This window comes from Dermacentor andersoni, chromosome 7, assembly GCF_023375885.2.
Source record: "Dermacentor andersoni chromosome 7, qqDerAnde1_hic_scaffold, whole genome shotgun sequence".
NCBI classification, from domain to species: Eukaryota; Metazoa; Arthropoda; class Arachnida; order Ixodida; family Ixodidae; genus Dermacentor; species Dermacentor andersoni.
The window spans coordinates 60,370,027-60,389,476 of record NC_092820.1 but is presented as its reverse complement, the minus strand read 5'-3'; the positions used below and the strand labels follow the sequence as shown (position 1 = coordinate 60,389,476).

The 19,450-nt window shown below is 50.2% G+C and overlaps 1 protein-coding gene across 1 annotated transcript; it reads left to right on the top strand.

The window, feature by feature from the left end:
* Positions 1-17,220: 17,220 nt before the first annotated feature.
* Positions 17,221-18,090, top strand: LOC140219573 (ATP-dependent DNA helicase PIF1-like). Its single transcript, XM_072289462.1, has one exon. The coding sequence runs from the start codon at positions 17,221-17,223 to the stop codon at positions 18,088-18,090; it is 870 nt and encodes a 289-aa protein (XP_072145563.1).
* Positions 18,091-19,450: the final 1,360 nt, after the last annotated feature.

Genomic DNA, 19,450 nt, shown 5'->3' with positions numbered 1-19,450 from the left:
CGGAAAAGACAGGCCATCTCCTCCGTGAAGATCGCGATCGTCTCATTTGGCAGCTGCGCTCTGGCTTTTGGTAGAGCTTGGGCTCGCTCTTTTCGCATGATGCTTGTAAATGTTTGCAAAAAGCCGCTTCGGAACAGGTCCCACGTCGTTAAGGTGGCTTCTCGATTCTCTAACCAGACCCTGGCGGAGTCTTTCAATGCGAAATAGACGTGTCGCAGCTTGTCGTCGCTGTCCCAACTGTTAAACGCAGCGACTCTCTCATACCTCCCCAGCCACCTTTCCGGGTCCTCAAATGTGGAACCGCGGAACGTCGGTGGCTCTCTGCGCTGCTGCAGAACTATTGGGGCCGCTGAAGGTGCCATTGGGGCTGTCTTCTTGGTCGTCTCTGGACGATCTTCTCGGACGATCTTCTTGGGCGTCTCTGGTAGAATTCCGTGTTCCGGGGGCAGCTGCTGTAGCCGGCGGCTTGTTCGATGTTCCGGGACGACGTTGGTGTTGTCTTTGCGGTTCGGGCTTGAATTACGGCTTGTCGGGGGCGTCCGGTACATGAACGTAAAGCACCTCCACTAGATGTCACGTAGTAGTGACGGTGAAGAAGGCAGCCAAACTGTGATTATAGAAACTGGCATTTTATTGGGCGAACTAGTGCCATCGAAAGCAGGCTACACTCAAAGGACAACGATAGCGGCGAACACACTCGGCGATCGTAGAAAATCTGATCAGCGGGTCAAGCGCGTCGGCTTTTATACATCAGTCGTCGAACTTTCCAGAGTAATCGCTGGGACCCGCGTGCCTTCCACAAAGTTCTACATTATTCTCGCGGCGCACACATGCAATCAGATTACACAAGGTCCGGTCACAGACAGCGGATGGAACCATCGATAACATTCCAGAAACTTCCGATACATGTAGGTGCGTCCTGCGCTGTGCGATAACATTTGTTAGGCGGTAAAACGTGTCGCCCGATAAAGACAAGTACACGTGTCAATATTACGACCCTAAAGCTGACCGGTATGCAGGCTGTATAACTGGTCCTTGAGGATATTGCCCCTTTGTACACCCACAGCCTTTACAACACTACGGAGAGGAGGAATGAGCAACAGAAAGACAGGAGCTTAAAGGACGCTGTACTTTAGTTGCTTCAGTTAACTCCTGGAACAGACCGAGGTGGTCCAGTACCGCGAGGACTTTTTCAACTTCGGCTGAAGCACTTTTTGCCTGAGTACCTAGCATGGTCTAGGCATTGCCCATTGAGCACAAGTGCCCGGGCGCATCTGCCCTGCAAGTGGTCAATGCCGTGGCCATAGCTATTTGCAAGAATGGTTCATTGTTCCCTCTGAATTCACGAGCAATCGATTCATACATTGTCACACACAAAAGCAACACAAGAGCCTTCAAGGCAATTCTGTTACCACCTATTACAAACTCCAGCGATTTAAATGTCCATCAACATTTACTTAGTGTATTGTTTAAGATTATATAAGAGTTACCTCATTTATGCCAGTCATAAGATGTAGGGCTTTATCATGTGGGGAACGTCGGAAGACGACTGTATACTGTAAGGGGTGCCGAAATATCCTCACCGAATCCAACATCACGCAAACTTGTGTTTCTTGCGAACTCGCATTTCTCCCGTTTTCTTTTTTTTTTCCATCTCAATGATCTTATCCATCCTTAACTGCTACTTCTCTCCATTGCTTTAATCATCAGTTAGTGGAAATTAAATAATCCTTTTTCCTGACGGAAATGAAGTCCGGTACCGCCATGCCCTCAAAGAAGGGTGACACCGAATAACCACTCTGGGTTCAAGCCGAGCCGCTCCACTAGCCACTCATGCCGTCGACGTGCTCCTGGAGGAAGCAAGCCATCTGCTATCTCCCAACTATCCTGAACCTCTTCCAGCTGTGCGCGGAACCTGACTCCCTGTGAGCTCCTTTTCAAGCGGCCCAGCAAGGTCCGGAAAAGCCCTGGTGCAAGGGCAGCAAGAACCAGTCATCATAGAGTCACGACAAAGTCTGCCTGCACGCACGCCGGTACCTGCCACCAGCTCCGCTGCAACCGCAGAGTCAAGCCATGATGTCGTTGCTTGAGCAACAATATGTTCTCTCCCAGGACAAGCCACAAGCGCCGACATCTACCTCGGCTCTTCACAAACTGACCTTCTTGCCATGGTTCCTTCCACTATAGAGCTCGTACAGCGCACCATGTCTCACGCTGACATTCCTGCTGAGGAGAAATAACAGGCAAGGGGCGCAACAGCTCACCTTTTGAACGCCCACTTCGTCTCCTGTCATTGAATAGGCGGCGGTGTGAAAAACTTTTGAGGAGGGGCTGAGCACAGCCTGGCGACGAGCAGGCGCAGCCCTCGAAGTTTGTGTGATCGATTTGCTCTTTGTTAGGGGACTGTCCGTTAACTACAAAATAACGGTTCTGGTAATTTAATAAAGAAATACCTGATATGAAAAACATTCTTTTGCAGATGGAACATATAATCTGTGCTGGAAATGTTAGGTGTGAAATATTATTCGTCTCATATTACATAGTGGAACCAGCATGCTGTTTTGTTTCCCACAGTAGCTTCAGGTTTCCTCTGTTCATCTGTTAGCTCCACTGTAATGTTGTCCCACAAGAGCGTGAGACTGGGCTTGCATGTTTCGGCACACAAATGTAAACTGCTGGTCACATTCACGAGGAAAACCACTTCCTCGCGAGTGTCCTGTGTGCTGGGCTGAGGACTTATGGTGGATGGAGCGCAAGCTGCAATTACGGGAGGAAATTGCTGCTTTGTTAAACGAGGGCTCATCAGTGAAGACTGCTTGACAATGGCAACTGTTTTGGCGAAAGGAGCTATTCGTCTCCCGCAGTGATGATGTCAATATCCGCAAGCAAAAGGTGTCAGCCCAGCAAGGAATCGGTACTTCCTCCTTCTGCAGCCAAACAACTACTAGATTGCATGGCAGCAAGTATGGTTCATCCGCGCAAGCATCCATGCTGCTGGGATCATAGAAAAGTGACTTGCTCACCAGTATGCAACAACCAAAACTCTGCAGACTGCCACCAGCTACAGTGCCATCACAGAAACCTGTCATGTGCTAAGTATGGACAGCTGGGCTAGTTGGTGATTGGCATCATGAAACATCGTTCCAGCGCACAATTGAACACGGACGAGAAGGACAACACCGGCGTTCGTGTTGTCCTTCTTGTCCGTGTTCAACTGTGCGCTGGAACGATGTTTCATAATGCCTGTCATGAGTTTTGGCAACGCTTCGTTGGACACTAGCAGCTTTCCATATCAGTTAGAGGCGTACAGCCCGCAGGAACATGTCAGAGATGGCACACTTTACTGTAGAGCAAGTGGCAATGTTGTAAGCCTCACCAACACTTTCCCATGAAATGTCAAACACAAAATTTGTTTTGTAAACTACTTTAACTGTCCAGAGCTGCAGGCAGCTTTACCAACGGTAAAATTTTGTCCCTGCGAATGGTGAAGTTAAACAGTCTCGTAAGCCTACCGCTACAGATAGTCTAAAGAGTGAAAACGAACTTAAATGTGAAGGGTAGCACACTTGCAAAGAAGCCACATGGACAATAGATGGCGCGCAGCTATCATGTGCTATCATGACAATAGTGCAGTGATATGTATATGGGGCTTTGTTGAGAGATGTCTAGTGCAGAAGAATAAGCGCTGGCTTTCCTCGTCAAAGGAGATTCGAGAAACTGATTGCCCTAGTGTAGCGCAGGCCTACAACAAGCACTTGTATGAAGTCGACTTTTTGTGCTCTCTGCTTGGAGTCTACCACATGCATGTAACGACGAAGAAATGGTATACTTCCAAATTTTCGTGCAAATGCTTGAACTCTTGGTAAGTAGCGGCATGGCCTTTGCACACGAGGGTGGAGGCAAAGCTTTTCAAGAAGCAACTACTAGCTTCGGTTCAGTTCATAACTGAAGTTGCAGAATGCCCGACTTAGTAAGTGTCTGCACAGAAAGCAACAAGGACGTCCTTCGTCCAAATACACTGAATTGCACATTCAAGCCCCAATTACTGCACACGGACCAACGGCCACAATGGCACCAAAAGACGTTCCGAGAAACGAAGTCGGCCACTGGCCTGGCTTTGATGACAAGTGTAAGCTACCCTCTTGCACAAAGAAAGCTGTAAGATGTAGCAAGTTCATCGTTCACCTACGCCGAAATGCAGGAATCAAGCGTTTTGTTTCCTTACACACAGGATGCTAGCAACGAAATCAACGAAGCACCCTTTTCCACCTATCGCAGCAAGACTGCTCAACCATTTTGCATAGCGTGTCATATTTGGCACAAATCTTTATCCTTATTATACTCCCGGACAACTTTTTTTCGGCGATGCAGCCAAACGTACGGAGCCAAAACGCGCGTGTGACTGCGGTGCTGGAAATAGTTCAAACTGTAATTTGCTGTTTGTGACTATATAGATATAAAATTTATTATTCTCTAATGTATCTAGCATTTCTCTAAACATTTCATGGCAACGCCTGTCATTAAGAGTGCTACTGAAGTTTTTTCACGATGGTGTTGCTTCACGCTTTTGAAGTTGCAAGCCGCCTCGGCTTTACACATGAGCTGACAGAAGCAAAATGTCGTCTACGTCGACAGCTCCTGCTGTGGAGGAAGGGCGCTCGCCTTCCAAGAAGCTGCCGCTGTACTCACCACGAGAAAAATGTGGAAGGAAAAAGCACAAAAATTAGAAAAAAATAAAATCTTCCTGGAGCAAGTGACATCGCTCCAGCGGTGCCTAGAAAGCAAAATATTTCAAGGTAAGCGTAATCACCTTGGCTTGAACACACTGAATGATACATACTGCCAGGAGGGTGTAAGAGAGATGCGCTACGAGAATTCTAAATACTTTGACACAGGCATGCTCATAGTGTGTTAATTATCGGCTGTGCATTAAGTATATGGGTATATGGGTATTGGCATGTATGCATGTACATTTTGTTTCAGTGAAAGCTTCTCTTCAGAGACGGGACCATACAGCAAGAACCATAGGGAGAACTTACCTTCCATTGAAGGTAAGTTCTTCCATTTAGCAATCAAGTTGAAAGGCTAAAGCCTATATTCCTTATCAGATACACGCCATATTGCTGACTTGTTTTAGTAGTTTTGATGATTAACTGTGTGTTACGTGTTAGGCTAATATTTAAACTCGTCTGTTATAGTGGAAAGCATTCATGCCAAGCTGGAGCATGATGCCAAAGGCCATGGCAGGATGGGTGAGCTGTTTCATTTTCTCAATACTTCTGGTGCCCTTTCTGGAATACTTGTATTATTTCTCAGCAACTCTGTTTCCTTTAGTGTTTTACTAAGTGTTTTCCAGAACAAGCCATTTGCACCAGGCAAAGTTAGTACATGGAGAGCTGTGGTTGGGCAGAGAATATCTTTTTGCTTCTCTTTGTGTGATTATAGCCTTAATTACTGGGCAGATAAACTTCTTGTAAGGACCCTAACGTTCTAATGTCTAACCACAATAATTTGATGCTTTTTCTATAGAAGCAGATCACATAGGAGAAAGTCCAATGACAGAAGCCAAGTGCTTTCAGTTCCTCTCACATTCAGCTAAAAGCATTTTTAGGCAAATGAATGTTCCGTAAGCTATTTGCAGAGATTTGTACTTGTGTCATATGGGCACTATTGAGCCAAAATCTTTTGGAAAATGATTCTGAACAAAGGCAGAGACCATATAAACACATTACCCGTTGCAGAGGCTCAGTGGGCATGGAATTCTGCTGTTGAGCACAAGTTCACAGCTTCGACTCCCGGCACTAGTGGTCGAATTCCAATTACACTGTAAGCAAAAGTTAGCCGACATTGGGGTTTTTGCGGCTCATGAGCTTTGAAGACTACCTTGCACCACAAAATTACTCTGGCATGAGGCAGTAAAATGCGTTACATTACATCGTTTTACTACCATCTCTGAGAAACGTGATAAAAGGATGTCATGAGCCGACTTTACGACGTACAGAGTTTTAGATCACGTGACCAAAAACCATCTATTGAGAGTTTAAAACCACGTGATCTGGAACCAACCTGAAGATCACGTGAATACTACCACTTTACTCCCCAAGGTCTCAATCATTGCAAGCTCCGCCCAATCCAGTTAAGCCTATGCTCGGCGACAGGCACGGCCGCGGCAGAAATGGCAAAGATCGATGCCGTGGCGGTACATCCACCAGCGGAACGGCAGAACGTTGGAAACTTGGAACATATGTACTACATACGTCGCGTAAGAGGTGTTTCAAGTGGACGCGGCTTCCTGCCGGCGCGCCGCCCGTTGCACGACCGACGAGCCAATCGACTGCATTGCGTCAGTGCGAACTCATCGAAAAATAATATTCCGATTCCGCTCTGCACGGCGAACCGGCGTGGCCATGCTCGCATTCAGCGACAAAAATCGCCTCAAGAATCGTTCCTGGACCGATCCTCTCTACGGCGGGTAAATATCTTGCCGTTCGCGAGGGATACCGCCATCGGCCGGCAGCCTACAAACGGCGAGGTGTCGCGTCTGCTGCTCCGGCCGGAAGCAAGCGTGTCGGTCAAAGTTCATTGCCAAGCACAACCCCACTTTTTCATGCTTCTACGAGCGAGAAAACGACTGTCTCTTGTCCACTTTGAAGCTGTTAACGGAATCGTCACGACCCACTGTAGCACAAAATAAACAAAACATTGGTTAGTTGTAGTGACAGTCAATGGAAAGCCTCACGCAGTAGAAATAGATGCGATCATGTCGAGCGGTCTCACCAATTCAAGATGAGGGCACATATTCTCGTAAACACGACAGCTAGCGCTGTAGCAAGTGTGTATACGAGCGGTGATCATGAATTTGTGCTCAGTAGGTGTCAAAGAAGCCCGTAGGCCATCCACAATTGCAAGCAGACGGAGCTGCACGGACGGCGCGCTGATGGACTCGTGTTCGCCAACTAAAGCGGGAGACACACAGTCCGATTCGGTGTCCGATCCGGCGTCCGACGCGCCTGACCGGCAGCCGGAATCGAGGTGTTTTGCCGGGCCGAAGCGCCGGATCGGACGTCCGGCGTGCGACAAACCGGGCAAATTTTCATCGTCCGATGCGTCCGACAACCGCACTGACCGCACCGTCGTTTGGCCGCAGCTAATGTGACGTTCTCTGACGTTCCCTCCACGGAGGCGGCGCTGGCAGGCCGGTTTGTCGCCGTCTTTTTTTTTTTTTTATGCGAAGCATATTAACGTAGGTTTCGGGCCTTCGCGCGACGCCCGGCGGTGGCCACCATTGACCCTGAAGTGAGATCACGTGATGTGACGTCACGTGATGACGTCACACCGGCTGCAGATGGGGCCTCATATCGCACCGTCGGACGTCGCCCGGCGGAGGTCTCCACGCTGCGGTTCGCGCCGTCGCGCGCGACGCGGCGGCGGCGCCACCATCGCTGCATCACGTGATATGTGACGTCACGCGAGGGATGAAGCGGCGCGCGCCCGCCGTCGCGTCATTCTCTGTGCCCGCAACCGCGCCAGCGTCATTGCGCCGGGCGTGTATGCGGTCAACATGCTTCCAAACGCTAAGGACGTTAATAATAGGAATGCAAAACGAACGCTGCAGCGTGCTACGGAAACCGATGAAGAACGCGAAGAACGCCTAGCCAAGCGGCGCGCTCAATATACGGCTCGACGACAACGCTCCGAGGGTGTAAGTGAAGCCTCAACCAGTGATTCAACTAGCGGAATCGGCGACTCCGTCAGCATTTCTACCAGTTCGGAGCGCTGGAATGCCACTAAACGACAGAGACGTGCCATGGAAACCATCGAAGAGCGACAACAGCGACTCGAAAAGGAACGACTGAGACAGGAAGGGAGAAATGTTGCCAACCGACAGAAGCGTGCTTTAGAAACACCCGAAGAACGAGAGCAGCGCCTCGAAAAGGAGCGGCCCAGACGAGAAACGGAGAAGGAAAATCGGAAGAGGCGACGCATCGAAGAGGCGGCCATGCGTCAGCTACAGCAACGACAAACCAGCGAGGAGATCGCCGAAGAGCGCCGCAGGGAGCACGCCACAAGAGTGGCCGAGTTTGATGCCGCAACACGTGAGTTTGCCAAGCGCTTCACCAACAATCCGTTTGCTTATGCATATTCGGTGTGCGCCCGCCTATGGCACAAAGAAAAGCTTACGGCGGTGACTCCCGCGATGTTCCTCACGCTGTGCCAAGCATTTCCAGAGTGGACCGATAATCAGTTGGCCGGAGCCGTGGTTTACAACACGTGTAAGGGCAGCCTCAGAAAGCAAAAGATTCCCTTCTACAGCACGTCCAACGGTTACAAGTACCCGCCGATGCCAAAGGGGCTACCGCGCCTAAACCCGGTCGCCGAGAGACTCGTGTCCCCACGCATACCCTTCGTTCAGATCCGAAGGCTTATAAACTGGAAGAACGGCCAGTACGGCATCAAGGGCCCCATCGTGAACGTGCCGGTGAGCACGGACGCAATTCTCAAGCAACTGCCGAGAAACGTGGACGACCAACACCAGATCCTAGTGAACATCAAGAGGCGCCGCATCGATAAGGGCGTCTACTTGGCCGACGAGGTCTCCCGCGAGGTGCTGCTGCCGTGGATCAAGGTCTTGCAAGACTCCCCGCTGTACCGACACTACGGCATCACGTTCGACATCGACAGAGTCATTGAGATGATCGCCGAGGCCGAACAAAACACCGGGGCGGACCTCGAGGATTGCGACGACGGCGCAGAAGACGAAGACAGCCCGATGTTCGACGCGGCCGCCCTGATGATGGACCAACGCACCCTGATGTTCGACGAGGACGAGATGCTAAACCACACCGTGACGATAGCTCCCGGGGAAGGGCAGAGGCCGATCAGCATTCTCTACGACACCCACGCAGAAGAGCTCTCCTTCTCGCAGATCTATCTCGGCCACCTCCGATACATCAAGCCGGAGGCGAGACCGAGCGTCACCTCGATGGCCGCGTCGGAAATTCGCCGTAGCGACAGATGAGGAGCGCTACCGGATCACGTCCTCTACATGGGCGCGAAGGTGATACGCTATCGCGTCGGCGACAACATGAAGGCATTCTTCAAGAACGCCCCCGGATTGCAGGCGTTGACGAGAGAGGACGTGGAGAATCCCGAAAAGGTCCAGAACCTGGTAGAACGAGACCTGGGATTTATGAAGGGCGTGCCTAATAACGTACAATACTGGCACACCCGCAAGGGCGAGCTCTTTGCCATGATACGCCAATTGGGCAAGCCCACGGCGTTTCTCACCCTCTCGGCCTCAGATGCATTGGCCCGACCTCCTGAAGCTCCTGAAGAAACTAAAGGTTGCAAAGGACGAAGTCGACTACGACGAAGAGGAGATGGACAGGTACTACGCGGCCGTCCTGGTGAACGAGGACCCGGTGGTTTGCGCCATCTACTTTGAACATATTGTCAGAGTAATCATGCAGATACTTTGCAACAAACGCATAAGCCCCTTCCGGCCAAACCACGCCGTCGAATACTTCAAACGCATCGAATTCCAACACCGAGGCAGTGCTCACGCACACATTCTCCTCTGGCTTGCTAACGCGCCTAATGAACAGGTGGAGAACGGCGGGATGCCCGAGACGGTTGCTTTGCCCGAACGCATCCTGTCCCTGAACAACGAGGCCTTGGCCAGGCCCAGGTGCCAACGCCACGAGCACACCCACACGTGCTACAAGGGATCGAGGAAGACGTGTCGCTTCAACTTCCCCTTGTGGCCGATGCCTTGCACCGTGGTGTTGACTCCACTGGCCTTGCCAAAAAAGGAAGAAGACCCCGAGGGCGCCAAGCACTTTGAAAACCTCAAGGCGACGAGGGATGCTCTGCACGACGTCTTGCAACACACGATTTACGCGTCGTTTGAATACATGTGGGAACAGCACGGCATCCGCGACTTTGGGCACTACCAGATGGTGATCCGAGCTGGCCTTACGAGGCCCACCCTGATGCTCAAGCGAGACCTGGACCAATGCAACGTCAACGCATTCAACCCGTGGATTGGCCACGTCCTCAACTCGAACATGGACCTGCAGATAATCCTGGACGTGTACGCCTGTGCCGCCTACGTGGTCGAGTACGTAAACAAGTCCAATCGTGGCGTCTCTTCCCTCAACCGAGCCCTCCGGGCCATCTTCGACGAAGACGCGGAGAACAAGCTGACGTACGAGCTGGCCCTACGCAAACTCGGCGTGCGCATCCTGAACGGAATTGAAATGTCCGCACAAGAAGCGGCCTGGGTGTTGCTGCAGTTCCACATGAGCGAAACCAGCACGGACGTCATCTTCGTGAACACGGTGTGGCCCGAAGAGCGGATTCGCAGCAAGAAGACGAAGGACGAAATGGACAGGGAACACCTCGAAGCGACCAGCACCGACATTTGGCGGAAGAGCGCTATCGACAAGTACGAAGAACGCCCTCCCGAGCTGGATGACCTCACGCTGGCCGAATTCACGACCGAATACAGCTCGAAAGGCAAGCTGACTAAGCGCACGAAGAGGGCGATCCTCCGATGCCGCGACTACGACATCAACGACGTCGTCAACTACAAGAGGGAGCACGTGATGCTGTACGTGCCCTTTAGGAGGGAAAACGAGTTTCTAGATCGCAACAAGTTCGAGACCATCTTCGACGAAAACAAGGAGAGACTCATGGAGGTCAAGGAGAAGTTCAATAGCGGCGTAACCAGTGCCGAGCTCTTGGAATACGTCAAAAACATCAACGAGAGCATGGGAATAGAGGACGACGAGCGCGCGGTGGCCGCAGTGGAAGGAGAGGAGAGAGGCGCGACTCGGGCCAAAGTCGTGGTCGAGAACGACGACACCGATATCGTGCCCGAGAACGCGGTCGCGAGCGCCTTGGTCGCCTCGAACTGCCCCGCCGTGAAGAAGCGGGAAGACTGCATGCCGCTGGAAGACTTCTATGCGAGGATGAGGATGACTAACCACCGGCAGCGCATGATAATCGAGGACGTGATTCATCGCCTCACGACCGAAGACTCCGAGCCCCTCCGAATCTTCTTCACCGGTCCGGCCGGCTGCGGCAAGACCTTCACCCTCCACCTCATCATGGACGTCTACAACAGATACTGCAAAAGCAAGAATGAATGAATGTATGTGGTTTAGTGGCGCAAGGGCCAGATATGGCCAAAGAGCGCCAAGACAGTGTTAGTGATTTCGCGGTGGAATGATGAGTTCTGTGACGAAGATGTGACTTGGCTGTAAAGTGGCCTAAAAATAGTCGCAGTAAAGTGCGTAAAATGTACGTGCTCTAAGATTATGGCGATGACTAATGAATACTATGAACATTAAAATCCATCGTAAAAGAATGATGCATTGTTTTAAAATATGCGAGATGTTAAATTGCTTACAGCACTACTGCCTCGCCAGAGCCCTTGAACCACAAGGGCCTAGAGGCATGTGCTATTCAAAATAATTATCGCAGCGGCATCCTCTGAAGAGAGGAAGCGCTACGAACGTGTGGGGCTAATAACATGCAACACAACATCTTTCAAAAAACCTAGGATGGCGTTGGTGTCAAAGAGTGGTTCTGGGCCAAGTAACATAACAGGGTGAAGGGGGATGTGCTGCCGGTAAGCTAAGAGAAAATGTTTTTTTCTTTCAGATTCGGCTTCCCGACACTCCAGTAGGACGTGGAGGACGGTCAGCCTCTCCCCGCATCTACCACAGGTTGGAGGCTCGTTTCCCGTGAGTAAAAAGTTATGTGTGCCAAAAGTGTGTCCTATTCTTAGCCGGCAGAGTAGGACATCTGTCCGGCGTGATTTTGTTGCAGAAGGCCAGAACCCTAATTGTGGCTTTATTACGTGCAGTTTATTATTTGTTTCCATGTCCCACGAGCGTTGCCAGTAGTTCCGCAGTTTTCTGCGCAAGTAGGGCCTCAGATCTGTGACAGGGACTGCTGCGGTAGGATTTACAGAATACGATGCAATTGATGTGGCCATCTGGTCCGCCAGAGCATTGCCTTCGATGCCCCTATGACCCGGCACCCAGCATATGATGACATGCTGGTTACATATATACGTTTTACATAGGACGGAATAGAGTTCATTGATTACTGGGTTTTTGTGCTTAGAAAATGACATTAGGGCCTTCACAGCACTTAGTGAGTCCGTATATATAACTGATTTCTCGAGTTTTGATTTCTGTATATACTTTACAGCCGACAACAGTGCGTAGGCCTCAGCCGTAAAGATGCTTGTTCCCGGATGCAGTACATCGGATTCCGAGAAGGATGGGCCGACGGCTGCATAGGACACCCCCTCCCGTGACTTCGATGCGTCTGTGTAGAACTCCGTGCAAGAGTGTTTGTATTGGAGTTCCCGGAAATGCATTTGTATTTCAATCTCTGAAGCGTGTTTCGTAACTTGCATGAAAGATATATCGCACTGTATGAGCTGCCACTCCCAAGGAGGTAGCAGCTTGGCTGGATGCATTAGGCGAAGTTCGAGGAGTGCGACATGCATTTCATCACTAAGCTCTCTCACACGCATCGAAAAAGGCCGTCTTACGGAAGGACGATTATGAAAGAGCGTAGCATATGTCATATCGTTAATGGTATTAAGACATGGATGTTGAGGATTAGAGTGGACTTTCAGGAAATATGTTTGGCTGATGTATGTTCTCTGCAGATGTAGTGACCACTCATTTGATTCAGCATATAAACTTTCTATGGGACTTGTTCTGAAAGCTCCAGTGGCCAGTCGAATTCCTAGATGGTGGACCGGATCTAGCATCTTTAGCGCGCTCGGGGCTGCAGAATGATAGATCACGGCACCGTAGTCGAAACGCGATCGGATGAGGCTCTTGTAAAGATTCATTAAACATTTCCTGTCGCTGCCCCATGCTGTGTGGGATAACACTTTAAGTAAGTTCATTGTTCTTAAGCATTTGACCTTGAGGTACTTTATGTGTGGAATGAAAGTTAATTTCGAATCAAGTATGATGCCTAAGAACTTGTGTTCTTTGTTCACAGGAATTCGCTGACCATACATTTCGATACTGGGTTCTGCAATGAGTCCTCTCTTTCTTGTGAAAAGCACACAAGAACTTTTGTTGGGGTTGACTTTAAATCCGTTTTCTTCTGCCCATTTGGACACTTTGTTCAAGCCCTGTTGAACTTGCCTCTCACATACTGTAAGGTTGCAGGATTTGAATCCTATCTGTATGTCGTCTACGTAAACAGAATAAAAAATGGCTGGCGGTAACGAGGCACGAAGGGTGTTCATTTTCACGATGAAGAGCGTGCAGCTAAGTACACCTCCTTGAGGTACACCAGTTTCCTGTATAAAAGGTCGCGACAATACATTGCCGACTTTCACGCGAAATGTACGGTTGGACAAATCGCTTTCTATTAAGACGAGCATATTGCCACGGATGCCAATTCCCGACAAGTCTCTTAATATTCCATAGCGCCACGTAGTGTCGTACGCCTTCTCCATATCGAGGAATACGGATAGGAAATATTGTTTATGTAGAAAGGCGTCGCGAATGTTTCCCTCAATGCGCACAAGGTGATCGGTTGTGGACCGCCCTTCTCTGAAGCCACACTGAAAGGGATCGAGGATATTATTGAGTTCAAGGTAATGTACAAGTCTGCGGTTAACCATTTTTTCGAAAAGCTTACAAAGACAATTTGTAAGGGCTATCGGACGGTAACTTGCCGCCAAGGAAGGGTCCTTGCCCTGTTTAAGAACAGGGACCACAATCGCTTCTTTCCATGTGGATGGGAGGTTTCCCGCAGCCCAAATAGCGTTGAAAAGCGTTAGTAGTGTAAGTTTGGTGTCAGCGTGTAAGTTTCTGATCATTTCGTACATGACCCTATCAGGTCCAGGCGCAGAGCCCGTGCATGTGGTCAAGGCAGCTCTCAACTCAGCAATATTGAAAGGCCGGTTATAAGGTTCATTCTGCCTGGATTTTTGTATTATGGGCTTACATTCTTCTATTTGTTTGTATTTCATAAATGATTGCGAATAATGGTTTGAACTCGACACGCTCTCGAAGTGTTCCCCAAGTGAATCTGCCTGATCTTTTAGTGTTTCACCTTGTGTGTTTACCAAAGGAAGTGAATATGTTTGTCGCCCTTTTATCCTATTAACCCGGTTCCAGACTGGCCTCATCTGTATACGAGTTGATACCGGATAAAAACGTCTGCCAACTCTCTCTTCTAGCCTGTCGGCGTGTTCGCCTGCCTTGCGATTTCACTTTCTTAAAGTTACACAGATTCTCCGCAGTGGGAGAGGCGCGTAGCAATCCCCACGCTTTGTTCTGTTTCTTACGAGCGATCCTACAGTCCTCGTTCCACCACGGGACACGCCGTTTGCATGCCAAGCCATTTACTTGTGATATACATTTAGTTGCGGCATCTATTAAGAAGGCTGTAAAGTATTCCACGGCAGCATCAATTCCTAACGAGGACATCTCATCCCATGAAATATTACTGAGAGTTCGGAATTTCTCCCAGTGAGCTGTATCAATCTTCCACTTGGGAGCCTGTGGTGGATATTCGTTTTCTTTAGGTGTTCTTAATAGTATGGGGAAGTGGTCGCTTCCGTAAGGATCATTCGTAACTTCCCATTCTAGTTCAGGCAGTATGGACGGAGAAACTATGCTCAGATCAATTGAAGAAAAGGTATTGTTGGCAAGACAGTAATATGTGGGTGCCTTCTTATTAAGCAGACACGCACCGGAAGAAAAAAGGAGCTGTTCAACGAGACGACCTCGCGCATCGATACGAGAGTCGCCCCATAGGGAGTTGTGCGCATTGAAATCGCCAAGAACAACATAAGGTTCTGGCAATTGATCTATAAAGGATTGGAATTCATGTTTCGTTAATTTGTAATGTGGGGGTATATAAAGAGAGCTAATGGTGATGAGTTTGTTTAGGAGAACAGCTCGAACCGCCACTACTTCGAGAGGCGTTTGTAGCTGTAAAAGTTGACACGCAATGCTCTTATGGATAACAATGGCGACACCGCCCGATGATGCGAGAGCATCATCGCGATCTTTGCGAAAACTTATGTACTGTCGGAGAAACTTTGTGTGTTTAGATTTTAAATGTGTTTCCTGTAAACACAGCACTTTTGGATTATGTTTGTGAATGAGTTCTTGCAAATCATCAAGGTTTCTAAGGAGACCTCTGATGTTCCATTGAATGATTTGTGTATCCATGTTTAAGGTAAATTAGTGCTGTGTGTACGGAAACGGAAAGATGCCTTATATTACAGAGCCCTTTCGAGGCCCTGTAATAGGTGTTTTGTTCTTTTTGAAGCGTTCGAGTGATTCTCGACGCTCCTTAGGCGCCTGGTGCGCCTTGAGGATAGGTGTGGTGTCCATTGCCTCTTGTGAGGCGCCGGACACGTGCTCTTGCGAGCGGGAAGTTTTCAGAGGGAGTCCCGCCTTGGAGGGCAAGACCCCTGCGCCCACCAGCCTGGAGGTCGATGGGGCTCCCAGAGGGATTTGGCTGCGCTGGCCGTTGCCAGCGCTGGAGGGGGCCTCGGAGGTTGGGGCAGCCTCGGCTGCGCCCACCTTCGGGGTCGATGGCTCCGTCTGCTCTGTTGGCGGAGCAGCGCTAGCTGCAACCACCGTGGGGGCAGATGGCGTGACTGGCGACTCACTGACTGTGGGTCGGACAGCCGCTGGAGGCCGTTGTGACGCTGCCCCCTTACGCGCCACATCGGCAAAGCTACTCTTAGACAGGTATGACACCCGCCTACGTGCCTCCTTGAAAGATATGTTTTCTTTGACTTTGATTGTCACAATCTCTTTTTCTCTTTTCCAGGAGGGGCAGGCACGCGAGTATGCGGCGTGCTCGCCATCACAGTTGACACAGTGGAGAGTGTTTGCACAAGCTTCAGTGGCGTGCTCAAGGGCACTGCATTTGGCGCATGTTTGGCGGCCTCGGCAGCTCTGCGAGCTGTGGCCAAAACGTTGGCATTTGAAACATCTCAAGGGATTTGGCACGTACGGGCGTACACGAAGCTTGATGTACCCGGCCTCGATTGACTCGGGCAGGACACTTGAACTGAAGGTGAGTATTAGGTGTTTGGTCGGAATTTCTTTACCGTCTCGCCTTATCTTGATCCTTTTGACATTTATGACATTCTGTTCGCTGAAGCCCTCCAAGAGCTCAGCCTCAGAGAGCTCCAGCAAATCATCGTCCGAGACAACGCCGCGGGAGGTATTCATCGTGCGGTGCGGGGTTACTACTACTTGGGTCTCCCCAAATGATACTAGCTGAGGCAGTTTTTCAAATTGCTTCTGATCGCGGAGCTCCAGGAGGAGGTCTCCGCTAGCCATCCTGGACACCTTATATCCTGGACCAAAAACTTCGGTAAGAGACTTAGATACAAGGAACGGGGAGATTGTTCGCACTTGTTTAGCTGGTTTTTCAGAGTGGATCACGTGAAAACGAGGGAAGGATTCTTTTTGTCGACCAAAAAACTGGAATAAATCATCGGTGCGCCCTCTTTTCTGAGGGCGATAAGGAAGTGGAGGGAAGGATGTTGCCATAAAGGAATTGAATTTTCGGCAATAACGCCAGCCACCCACCATGGAGTCCTACAAGGGGACGCTACAGAGACTGTAGAAACAGGTCCTGTAAACGCCAGCTGTACGTCATCACTATAACCAAATATGAAATAACCTAGGTTGGTTAATCACACAAGGTTAACCCTTGCTGCCTGGAAAATATGGAAGTAAGCGGAAGGAAGGAGAAGACAGGAAAGATGAAAAGTGAGAGAAAGACGAAGGCTGGAGGGAGAGAGAGACAGGAAAAGGCAACTACCGATTTCCCCCGGGTGGGTCAGTCCGGGGGTGCCGTCTATGTGAAGCAGAGGCCAAAGAGGTGTGTTGCCTCCGCCGGGGGGCCGTAAAGGTCCAAACACCCGGCATCGGCTCAACCTCCAGGATCCCCTTTTCCCCAGACACGGCTAAGCCGCGCACGGCTACACGCGGGAGGGTCTCACCCTCGTGTGCTCGGGTCCGTGGTGTCGCAACACACCAAACGCCTGCTGACGCAGACGCCCCTGCGGGGTGCAAAAGCAAGAAGATCGCTTACGGAGACGCCGAGATCTCGGGGGTTAACGCCTACGTCGCCTGCACCACGACGGGTAAGGCCGCGGTCGCCTTAAACGGAGTGACCGTCCACTCGGCCTTCAACATGGTCATGTCCAACACCCGCGAGGACAAGGGTCTCTCCGCGGCCGACCTAAACACGTTCAGAACGCTCTTCAAGGGAGTGAGATGCGTAATCATCGACGAGGTCAGCATGCTCTCCTCCGATTTGCTCCGGCAGGTCGACCGAAGGCTCCGCCAAATCAGGGCCGACAGGATGAGAGAGCCCTTCGGAGCCTTCGACGTCATTCTGTGCGGAGACATGAGGCAACTGCCACCCGTTAGAGCGTCCGAGGTGTACAAGCGACCCAAGTCCAATGGAGCCGTGTTCAGCACCGAGGTCATGGCGTGGCATACCCTCGAATACTTCCCCCTGACTCAAGTGGTCCGCCAGGGCGACGTGGTCTTCAACCTTCTAACCAAGATCGGAGACGGCGCCGTGCTGAAGGACATTGAAGTGCAGCTCCTCGAGCCCAGATTCGTCGACGCGGAAGAGGCGGGAAGTCGCTCCGAAGCCGTGCGGCTCTACTACACCAATGCGGACGTCGATGCCTACAACGACAAGATCGCAAAGCGCTCCCAAGACAAGGTAGACCACCCGGCCAGAGATTTCATAACCGGGTATAGGTCCCAGGACGAAAAGGACGCGGCGGCCAGAGCGCTGGAAACGTCCGGCCGAGTCGAGACTGGGAATTTACCCGCGACCATTGCCCTGTGCGCAGAGAAACCGTACATGCTTCTAAAGAACATAGACATAACCGATGGCCTGGTAAACGGAATGGTCGGGAAACTGAAGCTCATCGAGTACGATGCACAGGGAGAGCCCTGCCGAGTCTGGCTGCGCTGCCCCCCCCCCCTGGAGTTGGAATCTTGGCCAAGGCAAAGCTGGCCCAGCGCGGCTACAGACGAAACATGAATGCCTGGATACCCATCGACCTCATGTCCATGCAATTCCAGCTGAAGGGAAAACTGCTGAAACACATGTCGGTGAAACGCACCCAGTTCCCCCTGGTACCCGCAAGCGCGATGACGATTCACAAATCCCAGGGAGGAACCTTCGACGCGGTCGCGGCCTGATCTTGTAGGGTATCGCCTTCTGTGTTTACCAAAGGGAGTGCATATGCTTGCCGCCCTCTAATCCTATTTACTCTGTTCCAGGCTTTGGCCTCATCCCTAAACGAGTTAATACTCGATAGATACTTTTGCCAGCTTTCTCTTCTGGCCTGTCGGCAGGTTCGCCTACCTTGGGATTTTACTTTTTTAAAATTGCTAAGATTCTCCGCAGTGGGAGAAGCGCGTAGCAACCCCCACGCCCTGTTCTGATTTTTACGAGCGATCCTACAATTGTCGTTCCACCACGGGAAACGCCGTTTGCACGCCAAGCCATTTACTTCTGGTATGCATTTAGATGCGACATCTAATATGAATGCTGTAAAGAACTCGACTGCAGCATCAATTCCTAAGGAAGACAGGTCAGCCGATGAGATACTAGTAAGAGATCGAAATTTCTCCCAATCAGCTGTCTCAATCTTCCACCTAGGAGCGTGTGGTGGATATTCGTTTTCTTTCGGTGATCTTAGCAGTATAGGGAAGTGATCGCTGCCGTAAGGGTTGTCGGTAACTTCCCATTCAAGTTCAGGCAGTACAGACGAGGAGACTATGCTAAGATCTATGGAAGAATAGGTTCTGTTTGCAAGAGAGTAATATGTGTGTTTCTTCTTATTCAACAGACACGCACCAGAAGAAAAAAGGAACTGTTCGACAAGGCGTCCTCGCGCATCTATACGAGGGTCGCCCCACAGGTAGTTATGTGCATTGAAATCGCCAAGAACAACATAGGGTTCTGGCAATTCATCTATAAAGGTCTGAAATTCATGTTTGCTTAGTTTATAATGTGGGGGAATATAAAGCGAGGAAATAGTGATAAGTTTGTTTAGCAGAATAGCCCGAACCGCCACTGCCTCAAGGGCCGTTCGTAGCTGTACACGTTGACAGGCTATGCTTTTTTGAATTATAATTGCAACACCGCCCGATGATGCAACAGCATCATCGCGATCTTTGCGAAATGTAACATACTGTCGAAGAAAGTTTGTGTATTTTGATTTCAAGTGTGTTTCCTGTAAACACAGCACTTCTGGATTGTGTTTATGGATGAGTTCTTGAACATCACCAAGATTTCTAAGTAGACCTCTGACATTCCATTGAATGATTTGTGTATCCATGTTTTAAATTGAATTAGTGCTGTGTTTACGGAAACGGAAGGGATGCCTTACATT